Source organism: Macaca nemestrina, chromosome 15, assembly GCF_043159975.1.
Source record: "Macaca nemestrina isolate mMacNem1 chromosome 15, mMacNem.hap1, whole genome shotgun sequence".
NCBI lineage: Eukaryota > Metazoa > Chordata > Mammalia > Primates > Cercopithecidae > Macaca > Macaca nemestrina.
In genome coordinates, this window is record NC_092139.1 from 36,509,252 (window position 1) to 36,530,049 (window position 20,798).

At 48.9% G+C, this 20,798-nt stretch overlaps 2 protein-coding genes across 4 annotated transcripts in view; one reads left to right on the forward strand and one right to left on the reverse strand.

Moving 5' to 3' along the window:
- On the reverse strand, positions 1-5,825 carry LOC105481611 (PC-esterase domain containing 1A). Of its 3 annotated transcripts, none has more exons than XM_011741328.3 (8): positions 5,546-5,825; positions 4,476-4,620; positions 3,874-3,953; positions 3,526-3,764; positions 3,276-3,426; positions 2,912-3,158; positions 718-993; positions 1-388 (listed from the first exon to the last, which is right to left on the reverse strand). In XM_011741328.3, exons 2-8 carry the CDS (start codon positions 4,597-4,599, stop codon positions 141-143), a joined length of 1,365 nt encoding a protein of 454 aa, XP_011739630.1. In that variant the 5' UTR covers positions 4,600-4,620; positions 5,546-5,825; the 3' UTR covers positions 1-140. The 3 variants fall into 3 exon arrangements, with proteins under 3 accessions (XP_011739630.1, XP_011739629.1, XP_011739631.1); XM_011741327.3 differs by lacking the exon at positions 5,546-5,825 and adding an exon at positions 4,890-5,336; XM_011741329.3 differs by lacking the exon at positions 5,546-5,825 and adding an exon at positions 4,890-5,302 and having other exon boundaries at positions 2,912-3,032.
- LOC105481612 (VPS16 core subunit of CORVET and HOPS complexes) overlaps positions 5,358-20,798 on the forward strand; it is a 26,359-nt gene continuing 10,918 nt past the window's right edge. Inside the window, exon 1 of the mRNA XM_011741330.3 lies at positions 5,358-5,507. Within this exon, the coding sequence (XP_011739632.1) occupies positions 5,455-5,507 (53 nt within the window). The 5' untranslated portion in view covers positions 5,358-5,454. The remainder of the gene's footprint in view (positions 5,508-20,798) is intronic.

The following is a 20,798-nucleotide window of genomic DNA, read 5'->3' on the forward strand; positions in this document are numbered from 1 at the left end:
TCTGTTCTTCCATGCCTTTATTGGTGACAGCAATGGACAAGAACAATACCAGGCATAGCAGACACCCTAGCCCAGTACCTGAGGTGCCAGGCAGGCCCTGCGGGGCCATTGGCACATCCAGTCCCAGCCCAAGATCCAGTCTACCCAGGCCATGTCCCCGAATGGGCAGGAGGCCGTCTGTCCAGTTTGTATGTGTGGATCAGTCTCTCTGAGTGTCTGAGCCGCTGCCTGCAGGGCCCTCCCATTCTCCGCACATGGTAGGGGCTGTTAGGAACATAGCGTGGCATCCCCCGATGGACCACTGGGCCCCAGTGCTGACCATGGGGATTAGGGCCAGGGATTGGAGGTGGCAGAGGGCCAGGCACAAAGTTCACTCGAGGGCCACATCCTACAAAAAAACCAGTCATTATAAGAGCTGACTTCTGGCCAGAGTAAGTGCAGCTCTGCCTTCAAGCAACTCTTGTCCTCCAGGTGAGCTTCTGTGTTTCCCTATCTACAAAAAAGGGATAGCCCTTCCCCTACCTTCAGACGGTGAAATAGTGACAACCAGTGAGCTGATTAATGAGCCTACAGATGATGTTTCAGACTCAGGGACTGCTGTGACCAAACCCAGTATTAGAGGCACAAGGAGCTACCCAACTCCTCTCAGCTCACCTAGGCATAAGAGGCTGGGTAGGGGGAGGTACAAGAGGGTAGGGGAGCTGCAGAGGCACCTACCTAAGTGGGGTGGCATCGAGAAGTCCTCCACTGGATTATAGTTGAAGAATTCATGGGGTGGGAAGGGCTGGCCTGGGAAAAAAGGGGTATCCTGGGGCAGGGGTGGGAAGAGGGGAGGTGGCGAGGGCTGAGGAAGTGGGTAGGGAAAAGGCATGGGAGGGGGCAAAGGAGAGGGTGGGGGTGGGAGCAAGGCCAGGTGCTCCCCGAAGTCTGGGGTCTGCCTATGGCTTCCCTGGAATGGATGATTCATCTCTGCCCAGTCCTCAATCCACGGGTCTAGGAATGGGATGGTTGTTTTAGGTAGGCTTGGGAGCCAGGCTGCCCTGAACTCTGGCCGTCCACACTTCTAACGCTCTATTCCTTCCTCTTGGAGAGCAGAGCCACCAGGCTGGAGCACCCTTGCCCTCTACCCAGTTTTCCTCATTCCCTCTCATTTCAGGCCGAGCCCAAGGTGTGTTCCTTTTCTCTTACCTCTCAGACCTACCTTTGTTCTGACCTCACACTTTCCTCCAGAGCCTTCTTTGTTTGCCCAGGTCCTGTATCTAACTTTTTCCTCTCCCACCTCCTCCCCATAGACCAGTAAATAAGCCAAACATAAAGATCCTGTTATTCCCTTCACCAACAACTTCCCTTTACCATCCAAACTTCCAAAAGGAATGTTTTGCCCAATTTTCATTTCCTCCTCAATTGCTCACCCCCTTTTAATCCAAATCCATGCTCTCAACACTTTTCCTACTAAATGTAACCACTTGCTAACAAATTCCCTTCTTCTCAACAGTCATGTGACATCGCCAGTAGCCTCAGTCCTTCCTAAAAGTGCCCCTGCCCTCATCTCCTTTTGTTTCCGCCACAGCCCCTTTCCTGCCAATCCAAAGTGTGAGCATCGTTCTGTCTCCCTCATAGTTCCCATTGTGTCCTCAGTTTTAATCTCTCTGCTGGGTACCAATGACTGCAAACCTACTCTGTATTTCCAACGTACCTCAAATAAATCTGCTGTGACCAAACTTACCGACTCATCCTCCCACCCCAAATCAACTCTCCCTTTTCATGGCTCTAACTTCTATAGCTCCAAATTGGATTTCAAAGGCCTAAGCCATCAAAACTAGCCTTACAACCTTCAGAGCATCCCGTCATTTGCTGGGGATTAATTATTACATCTAAACAAGAAAATTGGGATGTGTAACTAAAATCTGAATTCACTTCCCTGATGCTCCAACTCCTGCCTACCAAGTGCTACAGGTCTGTTCTACGATATTCTTGGATTCTCTGCACCCCCACATCCTCTTGTGCTGCTACAATCGGCCTTCTAACATGACTCGTGCCTCCCATTCAACAAATACAATTCTGTTGATACTGTGTACAGGGAAATTGTGCTAGACACTGGGGCTGAAAGGGGTGAGTTGTCAACAAGGGCAGCAGGAAACTTGTCCTTTAAGGACATGATGCAGAGGAGAAGCAGCCATGGAGACAATCAGCCACGGTGCCCCCTTTGTGTGCATGCAGGGACTGGGACGTTGACATGGAAACCGAGGTTCTGCAGCAGAGTGTTACAGTTGAGATATGATGGGGAGCAGTGCCTCAAAACAAGGAGGAGTGGGGCCCTCAGAAGCCTCCACCAATGACCCAGAGATGGCGACAGAGGAGAGCTACACCAAGCTGCACCAGTCACACTGGGACTCTGAGGCCGAACTAAGAAGCCTATGGAACACTGCCCATTGAGCCCGAGTCCATAAGGCTGGCCTTCCCGATGCAACACACCTGTTCCACACCCTGCCAGCTGACTGCACCCCCACCCCCCAAGCTGTGGGCTTCCTTGCTTCTGTCACACTGCCTGGATGGCCCTTCCTCCCTGTCTTTCCACTCCTCACACCCATGCCCCATTTCTTTCCTGTTAATCTGTTGGGTAGGACTCTTGCAACATGCTGCCTTGTGTGGTCAATACTTGTATAAGCTCCTTCTAACATACAGAAAGGACTACACAGCCAGACTGCAGAAAACTGGAACTTGGACAAGAATATTGTTCTGGTGATCTAACCCTCCTCAGGGGTTGAGGAAGGTGCATGCAAAAGACACAGGGGTCCTTCAAGGGACCTCTACTTCCCTTGAGTGGCTCTGTCCCAGTCTGGTTCTGAGCCCTGTCCTCTGAGGGCCCCGGTGCATCACTACCCCCCCCCCCACTTATGGTAGGGCTCACCAGGGGGATAGTCACGCTTGGGCAGCTCCACACCCCAGGCGTCAGCCACATGGGTCAGAAGCAGGTGTGAGAGGTGGCGGTGCGCATGCTGGTCCCAGTGGACACCATCCCGATGACGGTGCTGTACCGCATGCCGGAAATGAAAGTGGAGATCTAGGACATCAAAGCAGTGGTCCCCAGCCAGCGTAGCACTGTAGAAGTTCCCTTCAACCACATCCCGCCGCAGGGAGCCTGCCAGGGGCTGGAGCTGAGTGAGAAAGTGCACCCTCTAAGAGCCACAGAATGAAGCAGGGTCGGAAAGCAGGGTGTCCTATCTACCAGCCTTCTGTCCCATCTCTTGTCCTGATGGGCCTCAGTCACTTGCCTCTGGCAGGAGGAAACCCCCAGTGATACGCTCCCCGAGGGGCATCGCCATGTTCCACACCAGCAGGCAGGAGTCTGGCAATACTTGGTCCATGCGCACAAACACCCGCTCCAGGTTCTTGCGGTAGCTCTCCATTGAGCAGCGACCATATCTGTTGGGTAACACACAGGGTGGGCAAGAGCACAGGGGTGGACCGCCTCTGAGCCATACTTTCATCCCCAACTGGTATTTCCCTTTCCCTTGCCCCAACCTGGAGAGATCCCAGAGGCAGGAGTTGATGATCACCAGGTCCGGAGCAGGTCCATATGTCAGCTCTTCCAGAACATCCTCAAGGTACTCGGAGTAAACACGAGTGAGGAAGTAGAAGCGCACAAGGTGGTGGCCAGAGCCCGAGCAGAACTGGCGGACCTCACGGTACTGTGTCCCGTTGTGTAGCTCGCCCAGCTGGCCCCCAGCCACCAGCTGGTCCTGTTCAAAGCTCAGCTCCCCCTACCCACCCCCCCCACCCTACTGGTCAGACCCATGCCAGGGAGGAGAACCCTGCCAGGCCAGGGTCTGTGCCCACCCACCACTGACATGGCCACCAAGCTTCCCTCACCTTGGCTTTCAGCTGGGCAGCTGTGAGCAGTGAGTCTTTCTGGAGCAAGAGCACCAGGTCCTTGTACACAGCCCGCTGAACTGGGAGGAGACAGAGATCCCAAGGCTGAGGCAGACCTCAGCCTGCCCCAGCTCCTTCCAAGTCCAGGATCCCATTTTCCCAGGGCTGAGCTGCCCAACACCAGCTCCGTGGAGTGTTGACTTAGACGCAGGAGAAAAGATGAGGTTAAAAAGTCCTGGCATTGGCTCTGTTCGCTGTGCCTCCAGGCCAGCAGTATACAGTGACCCAAGATCACCTGGCAGAAATTAAGTCAGCCAAGTCACCCGGGAGACACACTACACAATGCAACGCTTTAATGACGGAAAGTATGGGGGGCTGTCAGGGCGAGAAATGCTGAGCAAGGATGGGCTAAAAAGTGCACAGGTTATTACACCTTTCAGAACACCTGTGGAAGATGTGTGGGACATAAAAAGAGAAAACCTACTGGACAAGAACAGACCAGAGGACAGACAGGAGATGTGAGATGGAGACAAATGGTCCAGACACACTGAACAGGCTGCAAGGTGTGGGACTGGAAGCGTCACCCTAGAAGAGGCACTCACTGGAGTCCCCCAAGATGACCACGAACTTGTTGTGTAGCAGCTGCTGGACTTCCGAGGCCTGGAAGTGGACCATGTCGCTTCGCAGCGGGCGGCGCGGTTCCTCGCTCGACAGACAGAAGACCATGCTGCCACCAACAACGACAGGCTGCAGGGAGAGGCCACATGATGGTGGGGACTCAGGGCAGGTCGGCCTCAGGGCTAGCCCCTCTGGGGCTGCTCAATGCTAAAGGGAGGAGATGACGGCGGCAGAGCCATGGTGGCGCCAGCCTTGGTCACACTTGGTACCAGCGGCAGAGGGTCGTCCAGCCAGCAGGCCTCCAGGGCACTGCAGAGCTTCCCGCGCGGCGCCACCCTGAGCCTCGCCACGTGCCCGCCGCCGTCCCGCGCATGCGCGCGCCCTCTCGCGCCAATTACCAAGTCCCGGGGCTCCGCGGTGTTCACCCGCTACCCGGGTAGGCCTGCGCACCGCGCGCCTGGCCCGCAGCGGGCTCCTGGCCAAGCCTCGTGTTCCCGCTCCCCGGTCGGCCAGTCGGTTCTGCAAACCTCCCGCCCCGCAGAGACCGTGGGTCCGGGTTAGCCGTCGGCGCGCAGCCCAGCACCCAGCGCTCTCCATGCGAGCGTCGCGGTGGCCCCGACGGCGCCTCAGGCCTCAGCGCCTCGGGCTGCGACGCTCACAGCTTCCACTTCCGTTCACCCATGTCCCGCCCTGAGCGACCCCCAGTGCTCGAAGGGAAAGCAAGGCGATGGAGGTGGCCGCCACAGGGTGCAGGAGCCAGGGCTGGGCCCACTTGGCGGGGGCGAAGCCCAGTTACGGGCGGGGGTCGCGGCGGCGGCGGCCAAGTGAGGTTGCCCACAGTGGTGATGGCCGCGGCGGCGGCCTCGCCACGTGACCCGGAGGGGCGGAAGCGGAAGTGCCGGCCTGGAGCCCGCTCTAGGTGGGTATCCCCTCGGCGCTTCCCAGCTGCCGTTTGCACCAGCCATGGACTGCTACACGGCGAACTGGAACCCACTCGGGGACTCTGCTTTTTACCGGTGAGCTGCCCCGTCCTCCCGCCCACGGCCTGGCTTACCCCGCTCGCCCGCGGGCTGGAGTCTCCCGGCGGCGCTCGCCCCCGTCACTACTGGCGCTGGGGTCTGCCCGCCCCGGCTCTCCCCGAGCGTATGCCACTTAGCGCACAGCCGCCTTTGGGCAGGGAGCCGGGCCTTCCCCTGCTCCAGAAAAGGACACTGAGGCAAGCACAGTGGTCACTCGAAGCCCAGGTCTGTTAGCCTCCGGAAAGATGCTCAGATCTCGTTGAGGGAGGCAGCTCGCGGGTGACAGCGAGTGCCCAGTCTCCTGCCGGAAAGTGCTGCTGAAGTCAGACCACAGGGGCGCTCCGAGGGGGGCGGGATCGCACGGCGGGCGGGGTAACAGTGCTGACCAAGACTGGGAAAAGGGGGCGAGTCGTCCGTGAATCCCGGAACAGCGGAAGTGAGAACCCCTGGCTTAGGGCAGCCCTCCCATGGGAGTTGTAGAGTCCTAAACCACGGATCTTTCTAAAGTGTAAACTCGTTACGTCGCTACCCAGATTAGGATTTTCCCATAGCTTCCCTAATTAGGAAAAACTACGAACTTCTCGTGGAACATGTTATCTATAAGGCCGCCCCTGTTTGTCTGTCCACCGTCATCTACCGCTCTCCTACCCAAACCTTGCGTTCCAGCTGCGCAGAATTACAAGGCCCCAACCAGTCTGCAGTTTTTGTGGACCCTGCCATTTCTCTCTTTATCTCACTGAAGAATTTTGCGCATCCTTCATGACTTAGTTCAAGGGTTCTTTTTGGAACTGTGCCTAATTCTCCCCCAATAGAATCCTGTGGGCCTCACTGGGCTCAGTACTAGGGTCTGTTAGTTATGGCCTATTTGTATGTTTAGGCGACATTTGTATAGGTTTCTTCTGCTAAACCAGGCTCCTTCAGGGCTGAAAACTTTTTTTTTTTTTTTTTTAAACAGTCTTGCTCTGTCGCCCAGGCTGGAGTGCAGTGGCACTCGACTCACTGCAACCTCCGCCTCCCGAGTGGCTGAGACTACAGGCTCCCGCCACCACACCTGGCTAATTTTTGTATTTTTTGGTAGAGCTGGGATTTCACCATGGTGGCCAGGCTGGTTTTGAACTTCTGACCTTAAGCGATCTATCCACCTCGGCCTCCCAGAATACTGGGATTATAGGCATGAGCCACTGAGCTGGGCCAAAAGCATGTTTCTTGCCTCTCTTAATCACCAGTGCATATTTAGAACAGTGCTTGCTATGTAATAATTGCCCATTAAAGTTTTTAAAAAATATTTTATTGGGCCGAGCTTTGTGGCATGTGCCTATAGTCCCAGCTACTGGAGAGGCTGAGGCAGGAGAATCACTGGAGCCCAAAAGTTTGAGAGTGTAGGGACCAGTGATAGCACCTGTGAATAGCCACTGCACTCCAGCCTGGGCAACATAGCATACTCCCTCTGAAAAATTAAAAATGTTATTTTAGGCTGGGCGCAGTGGCTCATGCCTGTAATCCCAGCACTTTGGGAGGCCGAGGTGGGGGAATCACCAGAGGTCAGGAGTTTGAGACCAGCCTAACCAACATGGTGAAACCCTATCTCTACAAAAATTAGCCGGACATGATGGCAGGTGCTTGTAATCCCGGGTACTTGGGAGGCTGAGGCAGGAGAATCGCTTGAACCTAGGAGGCAGAGGTTGCAGGGAGCCGAGATCGCGCCATTGAATTCCAGTCCAGGCAACAGAGCGAGACACTGTCTCAAAAAATATACATATATATATTTATTGATTGCAAGTAAAGATCACAAAGACATCCATGGGAGTCTTAAATAGAAGACATTTGTTTGTGCTAATGAAACTATATACCATTCTCATTGACATATTAAAACTTTTAAATGTAATTTTTGGTACCTAATGTGATATACTTCCTAGATAGACAAGTGCCCTGTGGCAGTTTTTACAGACCTGTTGCATTTGTTGTTTATTTGTAATTCTCTCTTATAAATATGCCTGTGCAATTGGCCGAGCGCAGTGGCTCACACCTGTAATCCCAGCACTTTGGGAGACTGAGGCAGGCGGATCACGAGGTCAAGAGTTCGAGATCAGCCTGGCCAACATGATGAAACTCCGTCTCTACTAGAAGTACAAAAATTTGCCGGGCATGGTGGCGTGCACGTGTAGTCCCAGCTACTCAGGAAGCTGAGGCAGGAGAATTGCTTGAACCTGGGAGGTGGAGGTTGCAGTGAGCCAAGATCACAGCACTGTAATGTTGCCTGGGCAACAGAGCAAGACTCCGTCTCAGGGGGAAAAAAAAAAAAAGAAATATGCCTGTGCAATATGAAAAAATTGCAAAAACTTTGTTAAAAATCCATAAAATCAGTAGGAAATTATTTCAACTTGTTTCTGTGGAGAAGGGATATCAGCTGACAAAGTTAACCATATCGTTTAGTATTTACACACCAGCTAGTTAATACAACATTCGCTTTTAAAATATCAACTTTACTTGTATTATTTTGAAGATACCTGTTGCCTACCCGGGCTTATTAAATCAAAGAGTACTGCAGACAGTGACCTCATTATCACAGAGCTCTTATTTATCAGATGTAGTCTTTGCTTTGTTGACATGTTAATAAGGTTTTAAAATAACGTATGTGTTCGGTGCATGCCACAGACACAACCTGAATGATTAACCTACTCTTACCTGCGCTGTACTGCCAGAAAGGATTAGGGGTCTAAGGCTTGCTGGGGAGGATATTTATGTTTTAAGTTGCTAACAGCTGTTGAGCCTTTCTTATGTACTAAACATTATGCTAAGTAATTTATGTGTTTTAACTTACTTAAGCCTTACAATCCCATGAGGTAGATACCGTCTTACTGATGAAGAAGCCGAGGCACAGAGAGGCCAGGTTATACAACTAGTGACCAGGTTACACAGCTATTGACTAGTGGAGTCAGGCTTTGAACCCGAAGAGGTTCTAGACCCCTATTAAAAAATACGGTTTTTGGGGTGGGGAGGTTAACAGAAAAATATAAGGGCATGTTTTGCCTCTTCCACCAGAGTGGAAATGCTTTAAGAGCAAGTACTTAGTTTTGTTCATAAGTGTGCATAGCTTTATGCATAGGTAGGACTTGATACATGTCTGAGTCAGTGAATGAATGATAAACAGGTGGCAGACATTGCATTTCAAGTCCTATCTGCCTGACAGGATCTTTGTGCATTAGAAGTAATATTCTGGAGAACTCACTCAATTTGGGAAGGCATGGAGGAGAAACAGTGACCAGTTCTTATGGGACTCCAGAAGTCAAGCCATTTTTTTAATCCTAAAAATGCAACTTGGGCTAATCTAATTAAATAATTTGTCCCGACCGTTTGGCAGGCTGAGCCAGTATAATAAAACAGATGTGGAAGGATTCTGCCTGCCTTCATAGAGCTTACAGCCAGCAGGCGAGACAGTTGATAATCACTCAGTATTTGTTTGATCATAATCACTGTAAAGAGAGGTATAGGAGTGGCCGGGCGCGGTGGCTCAAGCCTGTAATCCCAGCACTTTGGGAGGCCGAGACGGGCGGATCACGAGGTCAGGAGATCGAGACCATCCTGGCTGACATGGTGAAACCCCGTCTCTACTAAAAAATTCAAAAAAACTAGCCGGGCGAGGTGGCAGGCGCCTGTAGTCCCAGCTACTCGGGAGGCTGAGGCAGGAGAATGGCGTGAACCCGGGAGGCGGAGCTTGCAGTGAGCCAAGATCACGCCACTGCACTCTAGCCTGGGCGGCAGAGCGAGACTCTGTCTCAAAAAAAAAAAAAAAAAAAAAGAGAGGTATAGGAGCAAATAACCTAAGAGAACATGCCACAGACTCGGGGAGTCAAAGGTAGAGAAGATACTCTAAAAGAAGTAATAATACCCTATCCAGGGGATGAGTAGATTTAGGTGCAGGAAGTGGGATGGAGGTGGAGAAGAGCATATACACAAAAGTCTTGAGGCAGGAATGACTAAGGCATACACAGTGACCTAAAGAGAGCCAGTGTGGCTGGAGTGCTGTAGGCAACAAGAACAGGACATGGATGAAGTTGATGCCCGTCATGTAGGGGTCACACCCTGCAGGGACATGTAGACCACCATTATCTGAAGAATGATGGGAAGCCTCAATTAAAGGATCTTAACAAAAGATTGATGTAATTGGATTTGCAAGAGGTGTGTGTGTGTGTGTGTGTGTGTGTGTGTGTGTGTGTGTTAAGTTCCTTTTGTAGGCAATAGTGGGGAAAAGTTGGAAGGAACAAGCAAAATGGAAACAAGGGAGATGGTTAGGAACCTGATGGAACAGACCAGGAAGAAGTTGAGGATGGCCAGTACTAGGGGTGGTGATGGTGGAGGTGGAGAGAAGGGGCCGATCTGAGAGATTTAAGAGGTAAAGTGGAAGGAATTCGTAATGATTGCACTTGGTGGGGAGGAAGGAGAGCAAGGAATCAAGGATGACTTGGATTTAGGGCTTAAATAAAGTCATGAGAAAGGAAGAGTGAGTTTGGCAGAGAAGAAGGTGAGCTGGTTCTAAATACATTGAGTTTCAGATACTAAGAAGCATCTTATGGTAAAAGAAAGGAGACTTAAGATACATTATATACTCCTGAAATTATTTTTAGAAGGGAGGGCAACTATTTAAGTAGTTACATTTTTGTTTCTTTTTTTTTTGATACATAAACTGAACTTTTTTTCAAAAAAATCAGCAGTGTGTAGTAGCACGCACATGTAATCCCAGCTACTTGGGAGGCTGAAAAAAAATGAACATTTTTTAAAAATGTGGTTAAATATACATGATGTAAAATTTACTATCTTAACCATTTTTGAGTGTACCCTTTAGTAGTGTTAAGTTTATTCACGTTGTTGTGCAACCAGTCTCCAGAACATTTTCATCTTGCAAAACTGAAATTCTGTACCCTCAAACAACCTCCCATGTCTTCCTCCCTCCAGCCCATGGCAACCACCATTCTATTTTCTGTCTCGGAATTTGACTACTCTAGACTCCTTATGTAAGTGGAGTCATACAGAACTTATCTTCCTGTGACTGCTTTATTTCACTTAGCATAATATTTTCAAGGTTTATCCATGTTATAGCACGTGTCAGAATTTTCTTTTTGAGGCTGAATAACATTCCATTGTATGCATATACCACATTTTGCTTATCCATTTCATCTTTCCATGGACACTTGGGTTGCTGGTAGCCCTTGGCTACTTGTGAATAATCTGCTATGAATGTGGGTCTACAAATATCTCTTAAATATTTTCTGTACTCCACTTTTTTTTCTTTTTTTTTGAGATGGAGTCTTGCTCTGGCGCCCAGGCTGGAGTGCAATGTGCGATCTCGGCTCACTGCAACGTCTGCCTCCTGGGTTCAAGTGATTCTCCTGCCTCAGCCTCCTGAGTAGCTGGGGTTACAGGTGCCCACCACTGCGCCTGGCTAATTTTTGTATTTTTAATAGAAATGGGGTTTCACTATGTTGACCAGGCTGGTTTCGAACTCCTGACCTCAGGTGATCTGCCTGCCTCTGCCTCCCAAAGTGCTGGGATTATAGGCATAAGCCACTGTGCCCGGCCTCTGTACTCCGCTTTTAATTATTTTGGGTATATATCCAGAAGTGGAATTGCTGGATCATATGGTAATTCTGTGTTTATTTTTTTCCATAGCAGCTGATGTACCACCATTTTACATTCCCAGCAGCAATTCCCAGGAGTTCTTTAGTAGTATATGTTCTTGAGACAGGCTGGAAACAAGGGTTTGCAGGAGTGACAGTGAACTCTCTTTAGGGCCTGGGATTTGGGAATTACTGGATTATACCCCAAGGCAACCAGATTATACCTAACATGCATCTTCCTCCTTAATGGTCTGATATCTTAGCTTGGACAGGCTGGAGATCATCTATTTTCACTCAAGGGTCTTCTCTCACCCCAGTAGACCATGCTTCTCCAGCAGTTCAGCCGCCCTGCCACAGGAATTCCCTCACTATTTCCAGCAGGGGACTGGAATTGAGGCTGCCAGTACCTAACTAAATCATTAGGTTTAACGATTTCCTGGTATTCTATTCCAAGGTCCATTTACTACTGCTGAGATTTCCACTTCTGGGACCCAGGAGTGGAAGAGAAAGATGGGACTGGCCTTCCTCACTAAGGGTGTGGCCTCTCCTCACAGAGTCCTTACCCTTAGGCTTTTCTGAGAAGCTGCCCTTCACTCTGCCCATCCATACCCTGTGCTACCCTCCAGGCACAGTTTGAGTCACCTCACTGTCCTCTAGAAGCCCACTTTGCCTGTAAGGCTTCAGGAGGTGGTCCATACATTATTGCTCTTCACTCCCTGACCTTTACTTTTGTACCCCTTTAGGGGGTCCATTGTGCCTCCTTCCCACCTGGTCTGTGTCGCTGCCGACATCCTTGACCAACTGCATTGCTCCCTGATTATTGTTTTAGCCCACAGCCTCCTAGGCATCCCAGCTCCTGCCACCTTCCAGGGTGACTTAAGTGACCACCTGGCTTCATGGTTCTATGACTTCTACTCAAGTGATTTTATCCATCTCACCTACCCCCTCCCTGGATCCCACCCCACCCTTGTGCTCATCTAGAACTGCTCTACCTCTGAAATGCTAAATTCAGACAGCCCCCCTTTTTTTTTCTCTCTCTCTCTTTTTTTTTTTTTTTTTTTGAGATGGACTCTTGCTCTGTCGCCAGGCTGGAGTGCAGTGGCGTGATCTCGGCTCACTGCAACCTCCGCCTCCTGGATTCAAGCAAATCTCCTGCCTCAGCCTCCTGAGTAGCTGGGATTACAGGCATGTGCCACCACACCCGGCTTACTTTTGTATTTTTAGTAGAGATGGGGTTTCACCATGTTGGCAAGGATGGTCTCTATCTCCTGACCTTGTGATCCGCCTGTCTTGGCCTCCCAAAGTGCTGAGATTTACAGGTGTGAGCCACTGTGCCTGGCCCCGCCCCCTCTCTTACCATAAGCTCCTGTCTGCACCGATACTCTAATACCTCCCCTTGATATACCCATCCTTCGACCTCCTCAGGATCCTCATTCATGGAGCCCTCTGTTCTCTTGCTGTCTACATGCAGAACACCCTTCTGTAGATGTTTCCCTCTCTGCCCCCCTTAGAGTGTAGCCACAGTCAGTTGCTTTGGTTTTCTTCTTGCCCTTTTCCTAACAACCTTGATCCTTTGTCCTTTGGTTACACCTGTGTGGTGCAGAACCACCTTCCAGTGCACCAGCCTCTCACCACCTCTGTACATGTACCCGCTGATGAGCACTGCCATGAGGTTCACACAGCAGGCAGATTGGGACTGCTGTACATCCACAGGCACCAACCCCAACTGGGGTCCCACAGCCCTATTACATGGAGTCAGCCTGCATTCACTCACCACAAGGGCTCTACTTTTATTTTTTATTTTTGATTTTAATTTTTTAGAGACACAGTCTCACTCTGTCACTCAGGCTGGAGTGCAGTGGTGCAGTCTTGGTCCACTGGAGCCTCAACCTCTTGGGCTCAGGTGATCCACCCACCTCAGCCTCTCAAAGTGCTGGGATTACAAGTGTGAGCCACGACTGTCGGAAGCAACATTTTTGTAAGGTTGTTATCAGGTGTAATAGTGAGTGGAGTCACTCCCACTTCCACCTCTTGAATCTGGACCCCAAATGGAGGAGATAACACCATATAATCATCTCTGATTAAAAGCATAGGCTGCACCCTATAAGAAAGAACTCCACCCCTTTAAGGACATTGTCTTGCAATTGGTGCTATAACCAAGTTGTCAGTAAATTTAGGTCAGCCACTTGTGAGTGATGGGGTATAGGGTAAGGCCAATTGATGCCATGGCTGTGAGCCCACTGCTACCTTTCTTTGCTATGAAATGAGGTCCTTGATTAGCTGCAGTGCTTTGCAGAATGCCACAATGCTGGATAGAGCATTCTGTAAATCTATAGATGGTGGGTGCTGGAAAACACATTACAGGCAGGAAAGGCAAATCCACATTCAGAATATGTATCTGTTCCAGTGGGGGTAAGTCGTTGCCCTCTCTGAAATAGAAGAGACCCAATATAATCAACTTGTAGGCTGGTTCCTCCGGGAATGGTGCCATATTGGGGTCATGTATTGTCTTTGCTATTGGCAGTGTTACTTGGATTGGGAGGCTTCTAAGACAGCTACCCCAAGTTAGGTTAGCAGGGCTTTCAAGGAAAAGCTAGTCTCCTTGTAGACAGGAAGGCTTCCCTCTGGTAAGGGAAGCTCAGAATGACCTGGGAGTCCAAAATTGTCAGTTTCATGTGGATCTAACCAGATATCCCTCTTCCAAGTTTCAGGATCTCATTGTTTCCTATCAGTACCCTAATTTTCACATGAGAAATGGTGTGTTGGGGTGAATTCAACTGTTATAATTCAACAACTCACACAAATTTGTGTTTGATTTTCAGCAATAGCAGCTACGTAGATACAAGAAATAAGATTCTTTTTTTTTTTTTGAGACGGAGTTTTGCTCTTGTTGCCCAGGCTAGAGTGCAGTGGCACGATTTTGGCTCACTGCAACCTCCACCTCCTGGGTTCAAGCATTCTCTTGTGTCAGCCTCCTGAGTAGCTGGGATTACAGGCACCCGCCACCATGCCCAGCTAATTTTGTATTTTTAGTAGAGACAGGGTTTCGCCATGTTGGTCGGGCTGGTCTTGAACTCCTGATCTCAGGTGATCTGCCCGCCTCTGCCTCCCAAAATGCTGGGATTACAGATGTGAGCTACTGCACCCGGCTGAAATAAGATTTTTTTGGCGGGGCTGTTAGAGAAGCCTTCTGCTTCTCAGAATATGACTCAAGCTGAATGTTAACAGACCTGAGATCACTCTCTTTGTAAATGTTCAAGTGCACTCAAAATAATCCATCCCATGCCACCATCTATAAAGTCACCATTACTGCCACACTGGCAAATATAGAAGTCACTCCCACAGCACATGTTTCAGTTACTGTTTCACCACAGTAAACTGCAGGCTTGATGAATTGTGATGCAGGTGCATACAATGGGTTACAGCATCAGTTTTCCATTGACAAAGAGCTCAGCACCAAGCCAGTTCCCAAATCCTATCTTTAAGGGGTCTATCTTCTGGGACTATTCCCGCTCTACCACATCTGTGCCAGTCTGGGTCCAGTCAGAAGACTTAATGTGCGAAGTTTAATACAAAGAATTATTGGCCTGATGCGGTGGCTCACTCCTATAATCCCAACACTTTGGGATACCAATGCTGGCAGGTCAGCTGAGGCCAGGAGTTTGAGACCAGCCTGGCCAACATGGTGAAACCCCATCTCTACTAAAAATACAAAAAATTAGCCAGGTGTGGTGGCGGGCGCCTGTAATCCCAGCTACTTGGGAGGATGAGGCAGGAAAATTCCTTGAACCTTGGAGGCAGAGGTTGCAGTGACCCCCGATCGCGCCACTGCACTCCAGCCTGGGTAACAAGAGCAAAACTCTGTCTCAAAAAAAACAAAACAAAAAGGCTGGGTGCAGTGGCTCATGCCTGTAATCCCAGCACTTTGGGAGGCTGAGGCGAGTGTATCATGAGGTCGAGAAATTGAGACCATCCTGGCCAACAGGGTGAGACTCCATCTCTACTAAAAATATGAAAATTATCTGGGTGTGGTGGTGCACACCTGTAGTCCCAGCTACTTGGGAGGCTGAGGCAGGAGAATCGCTTGAACCTGGGAGGCAGAGGTTTCAGTGAGCCAAGATTGTGCCACTGCACTCCAGCCTGGCGACAGAGCGAGACGCCATCTCCGAAGAAAAGAAAAATAAATTATTTAACTGTGATAAAGGAGTATATGATATGGCTGTACACGGTGGCTCATGCCTGTAATCCCAATACTTTGGGAGGCTGTGGCAGGCAGATCACACAAGTCCAGGAGTTTGAGACCAGCCTGGGCAACATGGTGAAACTCCATCTCTACAAAAAAAAAAAAAAAATTAGCTGGGCATGGTGGTGCACACCTGTAGTCCCAGCTACTCAGGAGGCTGAGGTGGGAGAGTCACCTGAGCCCTGGGAGGTCACGGCTACAGTGAGCTGATCACACTACTGCTCTGTAGCCAGGGGATAGAGTAAGACTGTCTCAAAAAAAAAAAAAAAAAAAAAAGAAAAAGAATATGAGATATAAGAAAATTTTATGATAGCCTAGGGCCAAGGAAGAGTACCCAAGGAATGACAAACTTGGAAGAGGGAGCCTGTCTTCAGGCTAGGGTTTAGACTTCACTGGAAAAATACAGTTGCAGCCCACTGGATGGCAGAGAAGTTGGTTTGCCCAGGTTAGAGCTGGTCTATAATATCAGACAAGCAAGAAGCAACCCTCTGGGGCCACAAGGGACATGAAGACGTAGGCAAGCTGCAACTCTTAGCCTGGAGTGTTGGGTGTACAGTGTGAATGGGAGTGCTGGTGCAGGCAGGAGGCCTGCAACACACAGTGTCAATATGGCAAGCCAGGCCAAGCGCGGTGGCTCATGCCTGTAATCCCAGTACTTTGGAAGGCAGAGGCAGGCAGATCACCTGATTTTGGGGGTTCAAGATTAGCCTGACCAACGTGGAGAAACCCCGTCTCTACTAAAAATACCAGTTTGAGACCAGCCTGTCCAAAGTGGTGAAACCCCATCTCTACTAAAACTACAAAATTAGCTGGGCATGGTGGCACATGCCTGTAATCCCAGCTACTTGGGAGGCTGAGGCAGGAGAATTGCTTGAACCCAGGAGGCAGAAGTTGCAGTGAGCTGGTATTGCACCATTGCACTCCCGCCTGGGGGACAAGAGCGAAACTCCATCTCACAAAACAAAACAAAACAGGCCAGGCTTGGTGGCTCACGCCTGTAATCCCAGCGCTTTGGGAAGCTGAGGCGGGCGGATCACAAGGTCAGGAAATCGAGACCATCCTGGCTAACACGGTGAAACCCCGTCTCTACTAAAAATACCAAAAAAATTAGCCGGGCGTGGTGGCAGGTGCCTGTAGTCCTAGCTACTCAGGAGGCTGAGGCAGGAGAATGGCGTGAACCCAGGAGGCAGAGCTTGCAGGAGCCGAGATCGCGCCAGTGCACCCCAGCCTGGGCGACAGAGCGAGAATCCATCTAAAAATATATATATATGAGTGTGTGTGTGTGTGTGTGTGTGTGTGTATATATGTGTGTGTGTATATATATATATATATGGCAAGCCACGGCCAGTGGCTGGGCATCCAGGTGTGCAGAGGACATTGGTCGAAACACTAGTGTACAGGCAGGATGCAACCAGTGGTGAGACATCTCTGTATAGAGAGAAAGTGGGGACCTGGTGTGGGCAGGAAGCCTGGAGTGCAGCGTCTGTCGAGAGAGCTTGAGAAGGTGATCTGGAAAGGGCTGCGTTGTTGCTGAGGGACCATGCTTTGCGGATGCGTGGCTGGGGCAGAGCAGTACTAGATGTTCTCACACCCTGACTGCTGGCTGACGGCCACCACTGGAAGCACGGGAGGGCCCCTTCCTAGTGCAGTGTCCTTCCAGCGCCCTCTGCTGAGAAAGCTTAACATGCTCACTATAAAATAGGAGAAATGCTTAAAGGAATGCTGACCATTACCACAGAACATGTGTTACAGGGTGAATTTGGAGCTGAGAATGCGTTGATAACTGGCATGCTAGATTTGTATGAGTATCTATTTTCCTATCAGATGTTTTTTCACCCAATGGTTTTAGTTATAGAATGTCAAAAGAAATGCACATGGGTTGTAAATTCGAATAATGCCAAAGTATATACAGACATACTTTGGAGATATTACAGGTTTAGTTCCAGACCACAACAATAAAATGAATATTGCAAAATATGTCACATGAATTTTTTTGGTTTCTCAGTCCATATGAAGTTTTATGTTTACAGTATGCATCTAAACAAATGTACATAACTTAAAAATACTTTATTGCTAAAATATGCTAGTGATAATCAGAGTCTTAAGCAATGTGTAGTATTTTTGCTGGTGGAGGGTCTTGCCTCAATGGTGATGGCTACTAACTAATTGAGTTGTGGTTGCTGAAGGTTAGGGTGGCTATCATAATATCTTAAAACAACAATGAAGTTGCCACATCAGTGGGCTCTTCCTTTCATGAAAGGTTTCTCAGTAGCATGCAATGCTGTCTGATAGCATTTTATCCACAGTAGAACTTTCAAAATTGGAGTTAATCCTTTCAAACCACGCCACTGCTTTATTAACTAAGTATGTGTAATACTTTGAATCCTTTGTTGTCATTTCAACAATGTTCTCAGTAGTAGATACCATCTTGAGAAACCACTTTCAGCTGGGCATGGTAGCTCATACCTATAGTCCTAGCACTTTGGGACGCCAAGGTGGGCAGAGCACTTGAGGCCAGGAGTTCAAAACCAGCCTGGCCAAAATGGTGAAACCCTGTCTCTACTAAAAATACAAAAATTAGCTGGGTGTGGTGGTGGGTGCCTGTCATCCCAGCAACAGGAGGCCTAGGCAGGAGAATTGCTTGAACCTGGGAGACAGAGGTTGCAGTGAGCCGAGATCATGCCACTGCACTCCAGCCTGGATGACAGAGCAAGACTCTGTCTCAAAACAAACAAACAAACAACAACAACAACAACAAACTTTCTTTGCTCATCCATAAGAAGCAAATCCTTATTTGTTCAAGTGCTGAGATTGAAGCATTTCAGTCACATCTTCAGGCTCCACTTCTAATTCTGATTCTCTTGCTATTTCCACCACATCTGCAGAGACTTCTTCTACTGAAGTCTTGAACCCCTCAAAGTCATCCGTGAGGATTGGAATGAACTTCTTCCAAACTCCTGTTAATGTTGATATTTTGACGTCCTCTCATGAATCATAAGTGTTGGTTTTTTTTTGTTTTTTAGACGAAGTCTCATTCTGTCGCCCAGGCTGGAGTGCAGTAGCATGATCTCGGCTCACCACCTTCTGGGTTCAAGTGATTCTCCTGAGTAGCTGGGATTACAGGCACCCGCCACCACACCTGGCTAATTTATATATTTTTAGTAGAGACAGGATTTCACCGTGTTGACCAGGCTGGTCTTGAACTCCTGACCTCAGGCGATCTGCCTGCCTCAGCCTCCCAAAATGCTGGGATTACAGGCATGAGCCACCATGCCCAGCCATGAATCATAAGTGTTCTTAATGGCATCTAGAATGGTGACTCCTTTCCAGCTGAGATTGCACCACTGAAAACCTTTCCAGGCTTTCAATGTACTTTGTCCAGATCCATCAGAGGAATTACTAGCTGTGGCAGCTATAGCCTTATAAAATGTGTTTTTAGGCCGAGCACGGTGGTGCACACCTGTAATCCCAGCACTTTGGGGGGCCAAGGTATAAAAATCACTTGAGGCCAGGATTTCAAGACCAGCCTGTCAACAGAGTGAGTCCCCGTCTCTACACACACACACACACAATTTTTTAGCCAGGTGCACTAGCATGTGCCAGTAGTCCCAGCTCCTCAGGAGGCTGAGGCTGGAGGATCACTTGAGCCCAGGAGTTTGAGGCTTCAAGGCTACAGTGAGCCATGATCACATCACTGCACTCCATCATGGGCAACAGAGCAAGACAATGTCTTTCTTTAAAAAAAAAAAAAAAAAAAAATGAGAGAGAGAAAGAAAAAAAATGTATTTCTTATATAAGACTTGAAAATTGAGGCCGGGCGTGGTGGCTCACATCTGTAATCCCAACACTTTGGGAGGCTGAGGTGAGTGAATCACTTGAGGTCGGGAGTTCGAGACCAGCCTGGCCAACACGGTGAAACCCTGTCTCTGCTAAAAAAAAAAAAAAAAAAAAAAAGAAAAATTAGCCAGGTGTGGTGGCGCATGCCTGTAGTTCCAGCTACTCAGGAGGCTGAGGCAGGATAATTGCTTGAACCTGGGAGGTGGAGGTTGTCTTGAGCTGAGATTGCGCCACTGCACTCCAGCCTGGGCAACAGAGTGAGACTCCATCTCAAAAAAAAAAAAAAAAAGGAAAAGAAAATTGAAATCACTCTTTCCTTGATCCATGAGCTGCACAATGGATGTTGTGTTAGAAGGCATAAAGACAACATTAATCTCCTTGTACATCTCCATCAGAGTTTTTGGGGGATCAGATATGTTGTCAATGAGCAGTAATTTTTTTTTTTTTTTTTTTTTTTTGAGACAGAGTCTTGCTCTGTCACCCAGGCTGGAGTGCAGTGGTGCAGTCTCGGCTCACCGCAACCTCCGCCTCCCGGGTTCAAGCAACTCCTCTGCCTCAGCCTCCCGAGCAGCTGGGACCACAGGTGCGTGCCACCATGCCCGGCTAATTTTTGTATTTTTAGTAGAGATGGGGTTTCACCATATTGGCCAGGTTGGTCTCAACTCCTGACCTTGTGATCTGCCTGCGTTGGCCTCCCAAAGTGCTGGGATTACAGGTGTGAGCCACCATGCCTGGCCAATGAGCAGTAATGTTTTTAAAGGAATCTTTTTTTTTTGAGCAGTGGGTCTCAACAGTGGGCTTAAAACGTTTAGTAAACCATGCTGTAAACAATGTCCTGTCATCTAGGCTTTGTTATCCCATTTCTAGAGCACAGGTAGAGTAGATTTAGCATAATTCTTAAGGGTCCTAGGATTTCCAGAATGGTAAAATGAGCATTGGTCTCAACTTAAAGTCATTAGCTGCATTAGGCCCCAACAAGAGAATCAGCCTTGTCCTCATACGCTTTGAAGCCAGGTGTTGACTTCTTTCTAGCTATGAAAGATCTAGATGGCATCTTCTTCCGATATAACACTGTTTTATCTACACTGAAAATCTGTTGTTTAGCCAGCCACCTTTGTCAATGATCTTTACTAGATCTTCTGGATAACTTGCTGCAGCTTCTATGTCAGTACTTGCTGCTTTACCTTATGCTTTTATATTATAGAGATGGTTTCTTCCCTTAAACCTCATGAACAAACCTCTACTAGTTTCAAACTTCTGCAGCTTCCTCATCTCTCTCAGCCTTTATAGAATTTAAGAGTTAGGGCTTTGCTCTGGATTAGGCTTTGACTTAAGGGAATGTTGTGATCTTATACATAGTTCACTAAAACTTTCTCCTTACCAGTAATAAGGCTACTTTACTTTCTTTATCATTCCTGTGTTCATTGGAGTAGCACTTTTAATTTCCTTCAAGAACTTTTGCTTTATATTCACAACGTGGCTAACTGGCACACGAGGCCTGGCTTTTGGCCTGTCTTGGCTTTCCACATGCCTTCCTTACTAAGGTTAGTCATTTCTAGCTTTTGATTTAAAGTGAGAGATTTGCCACTCTTC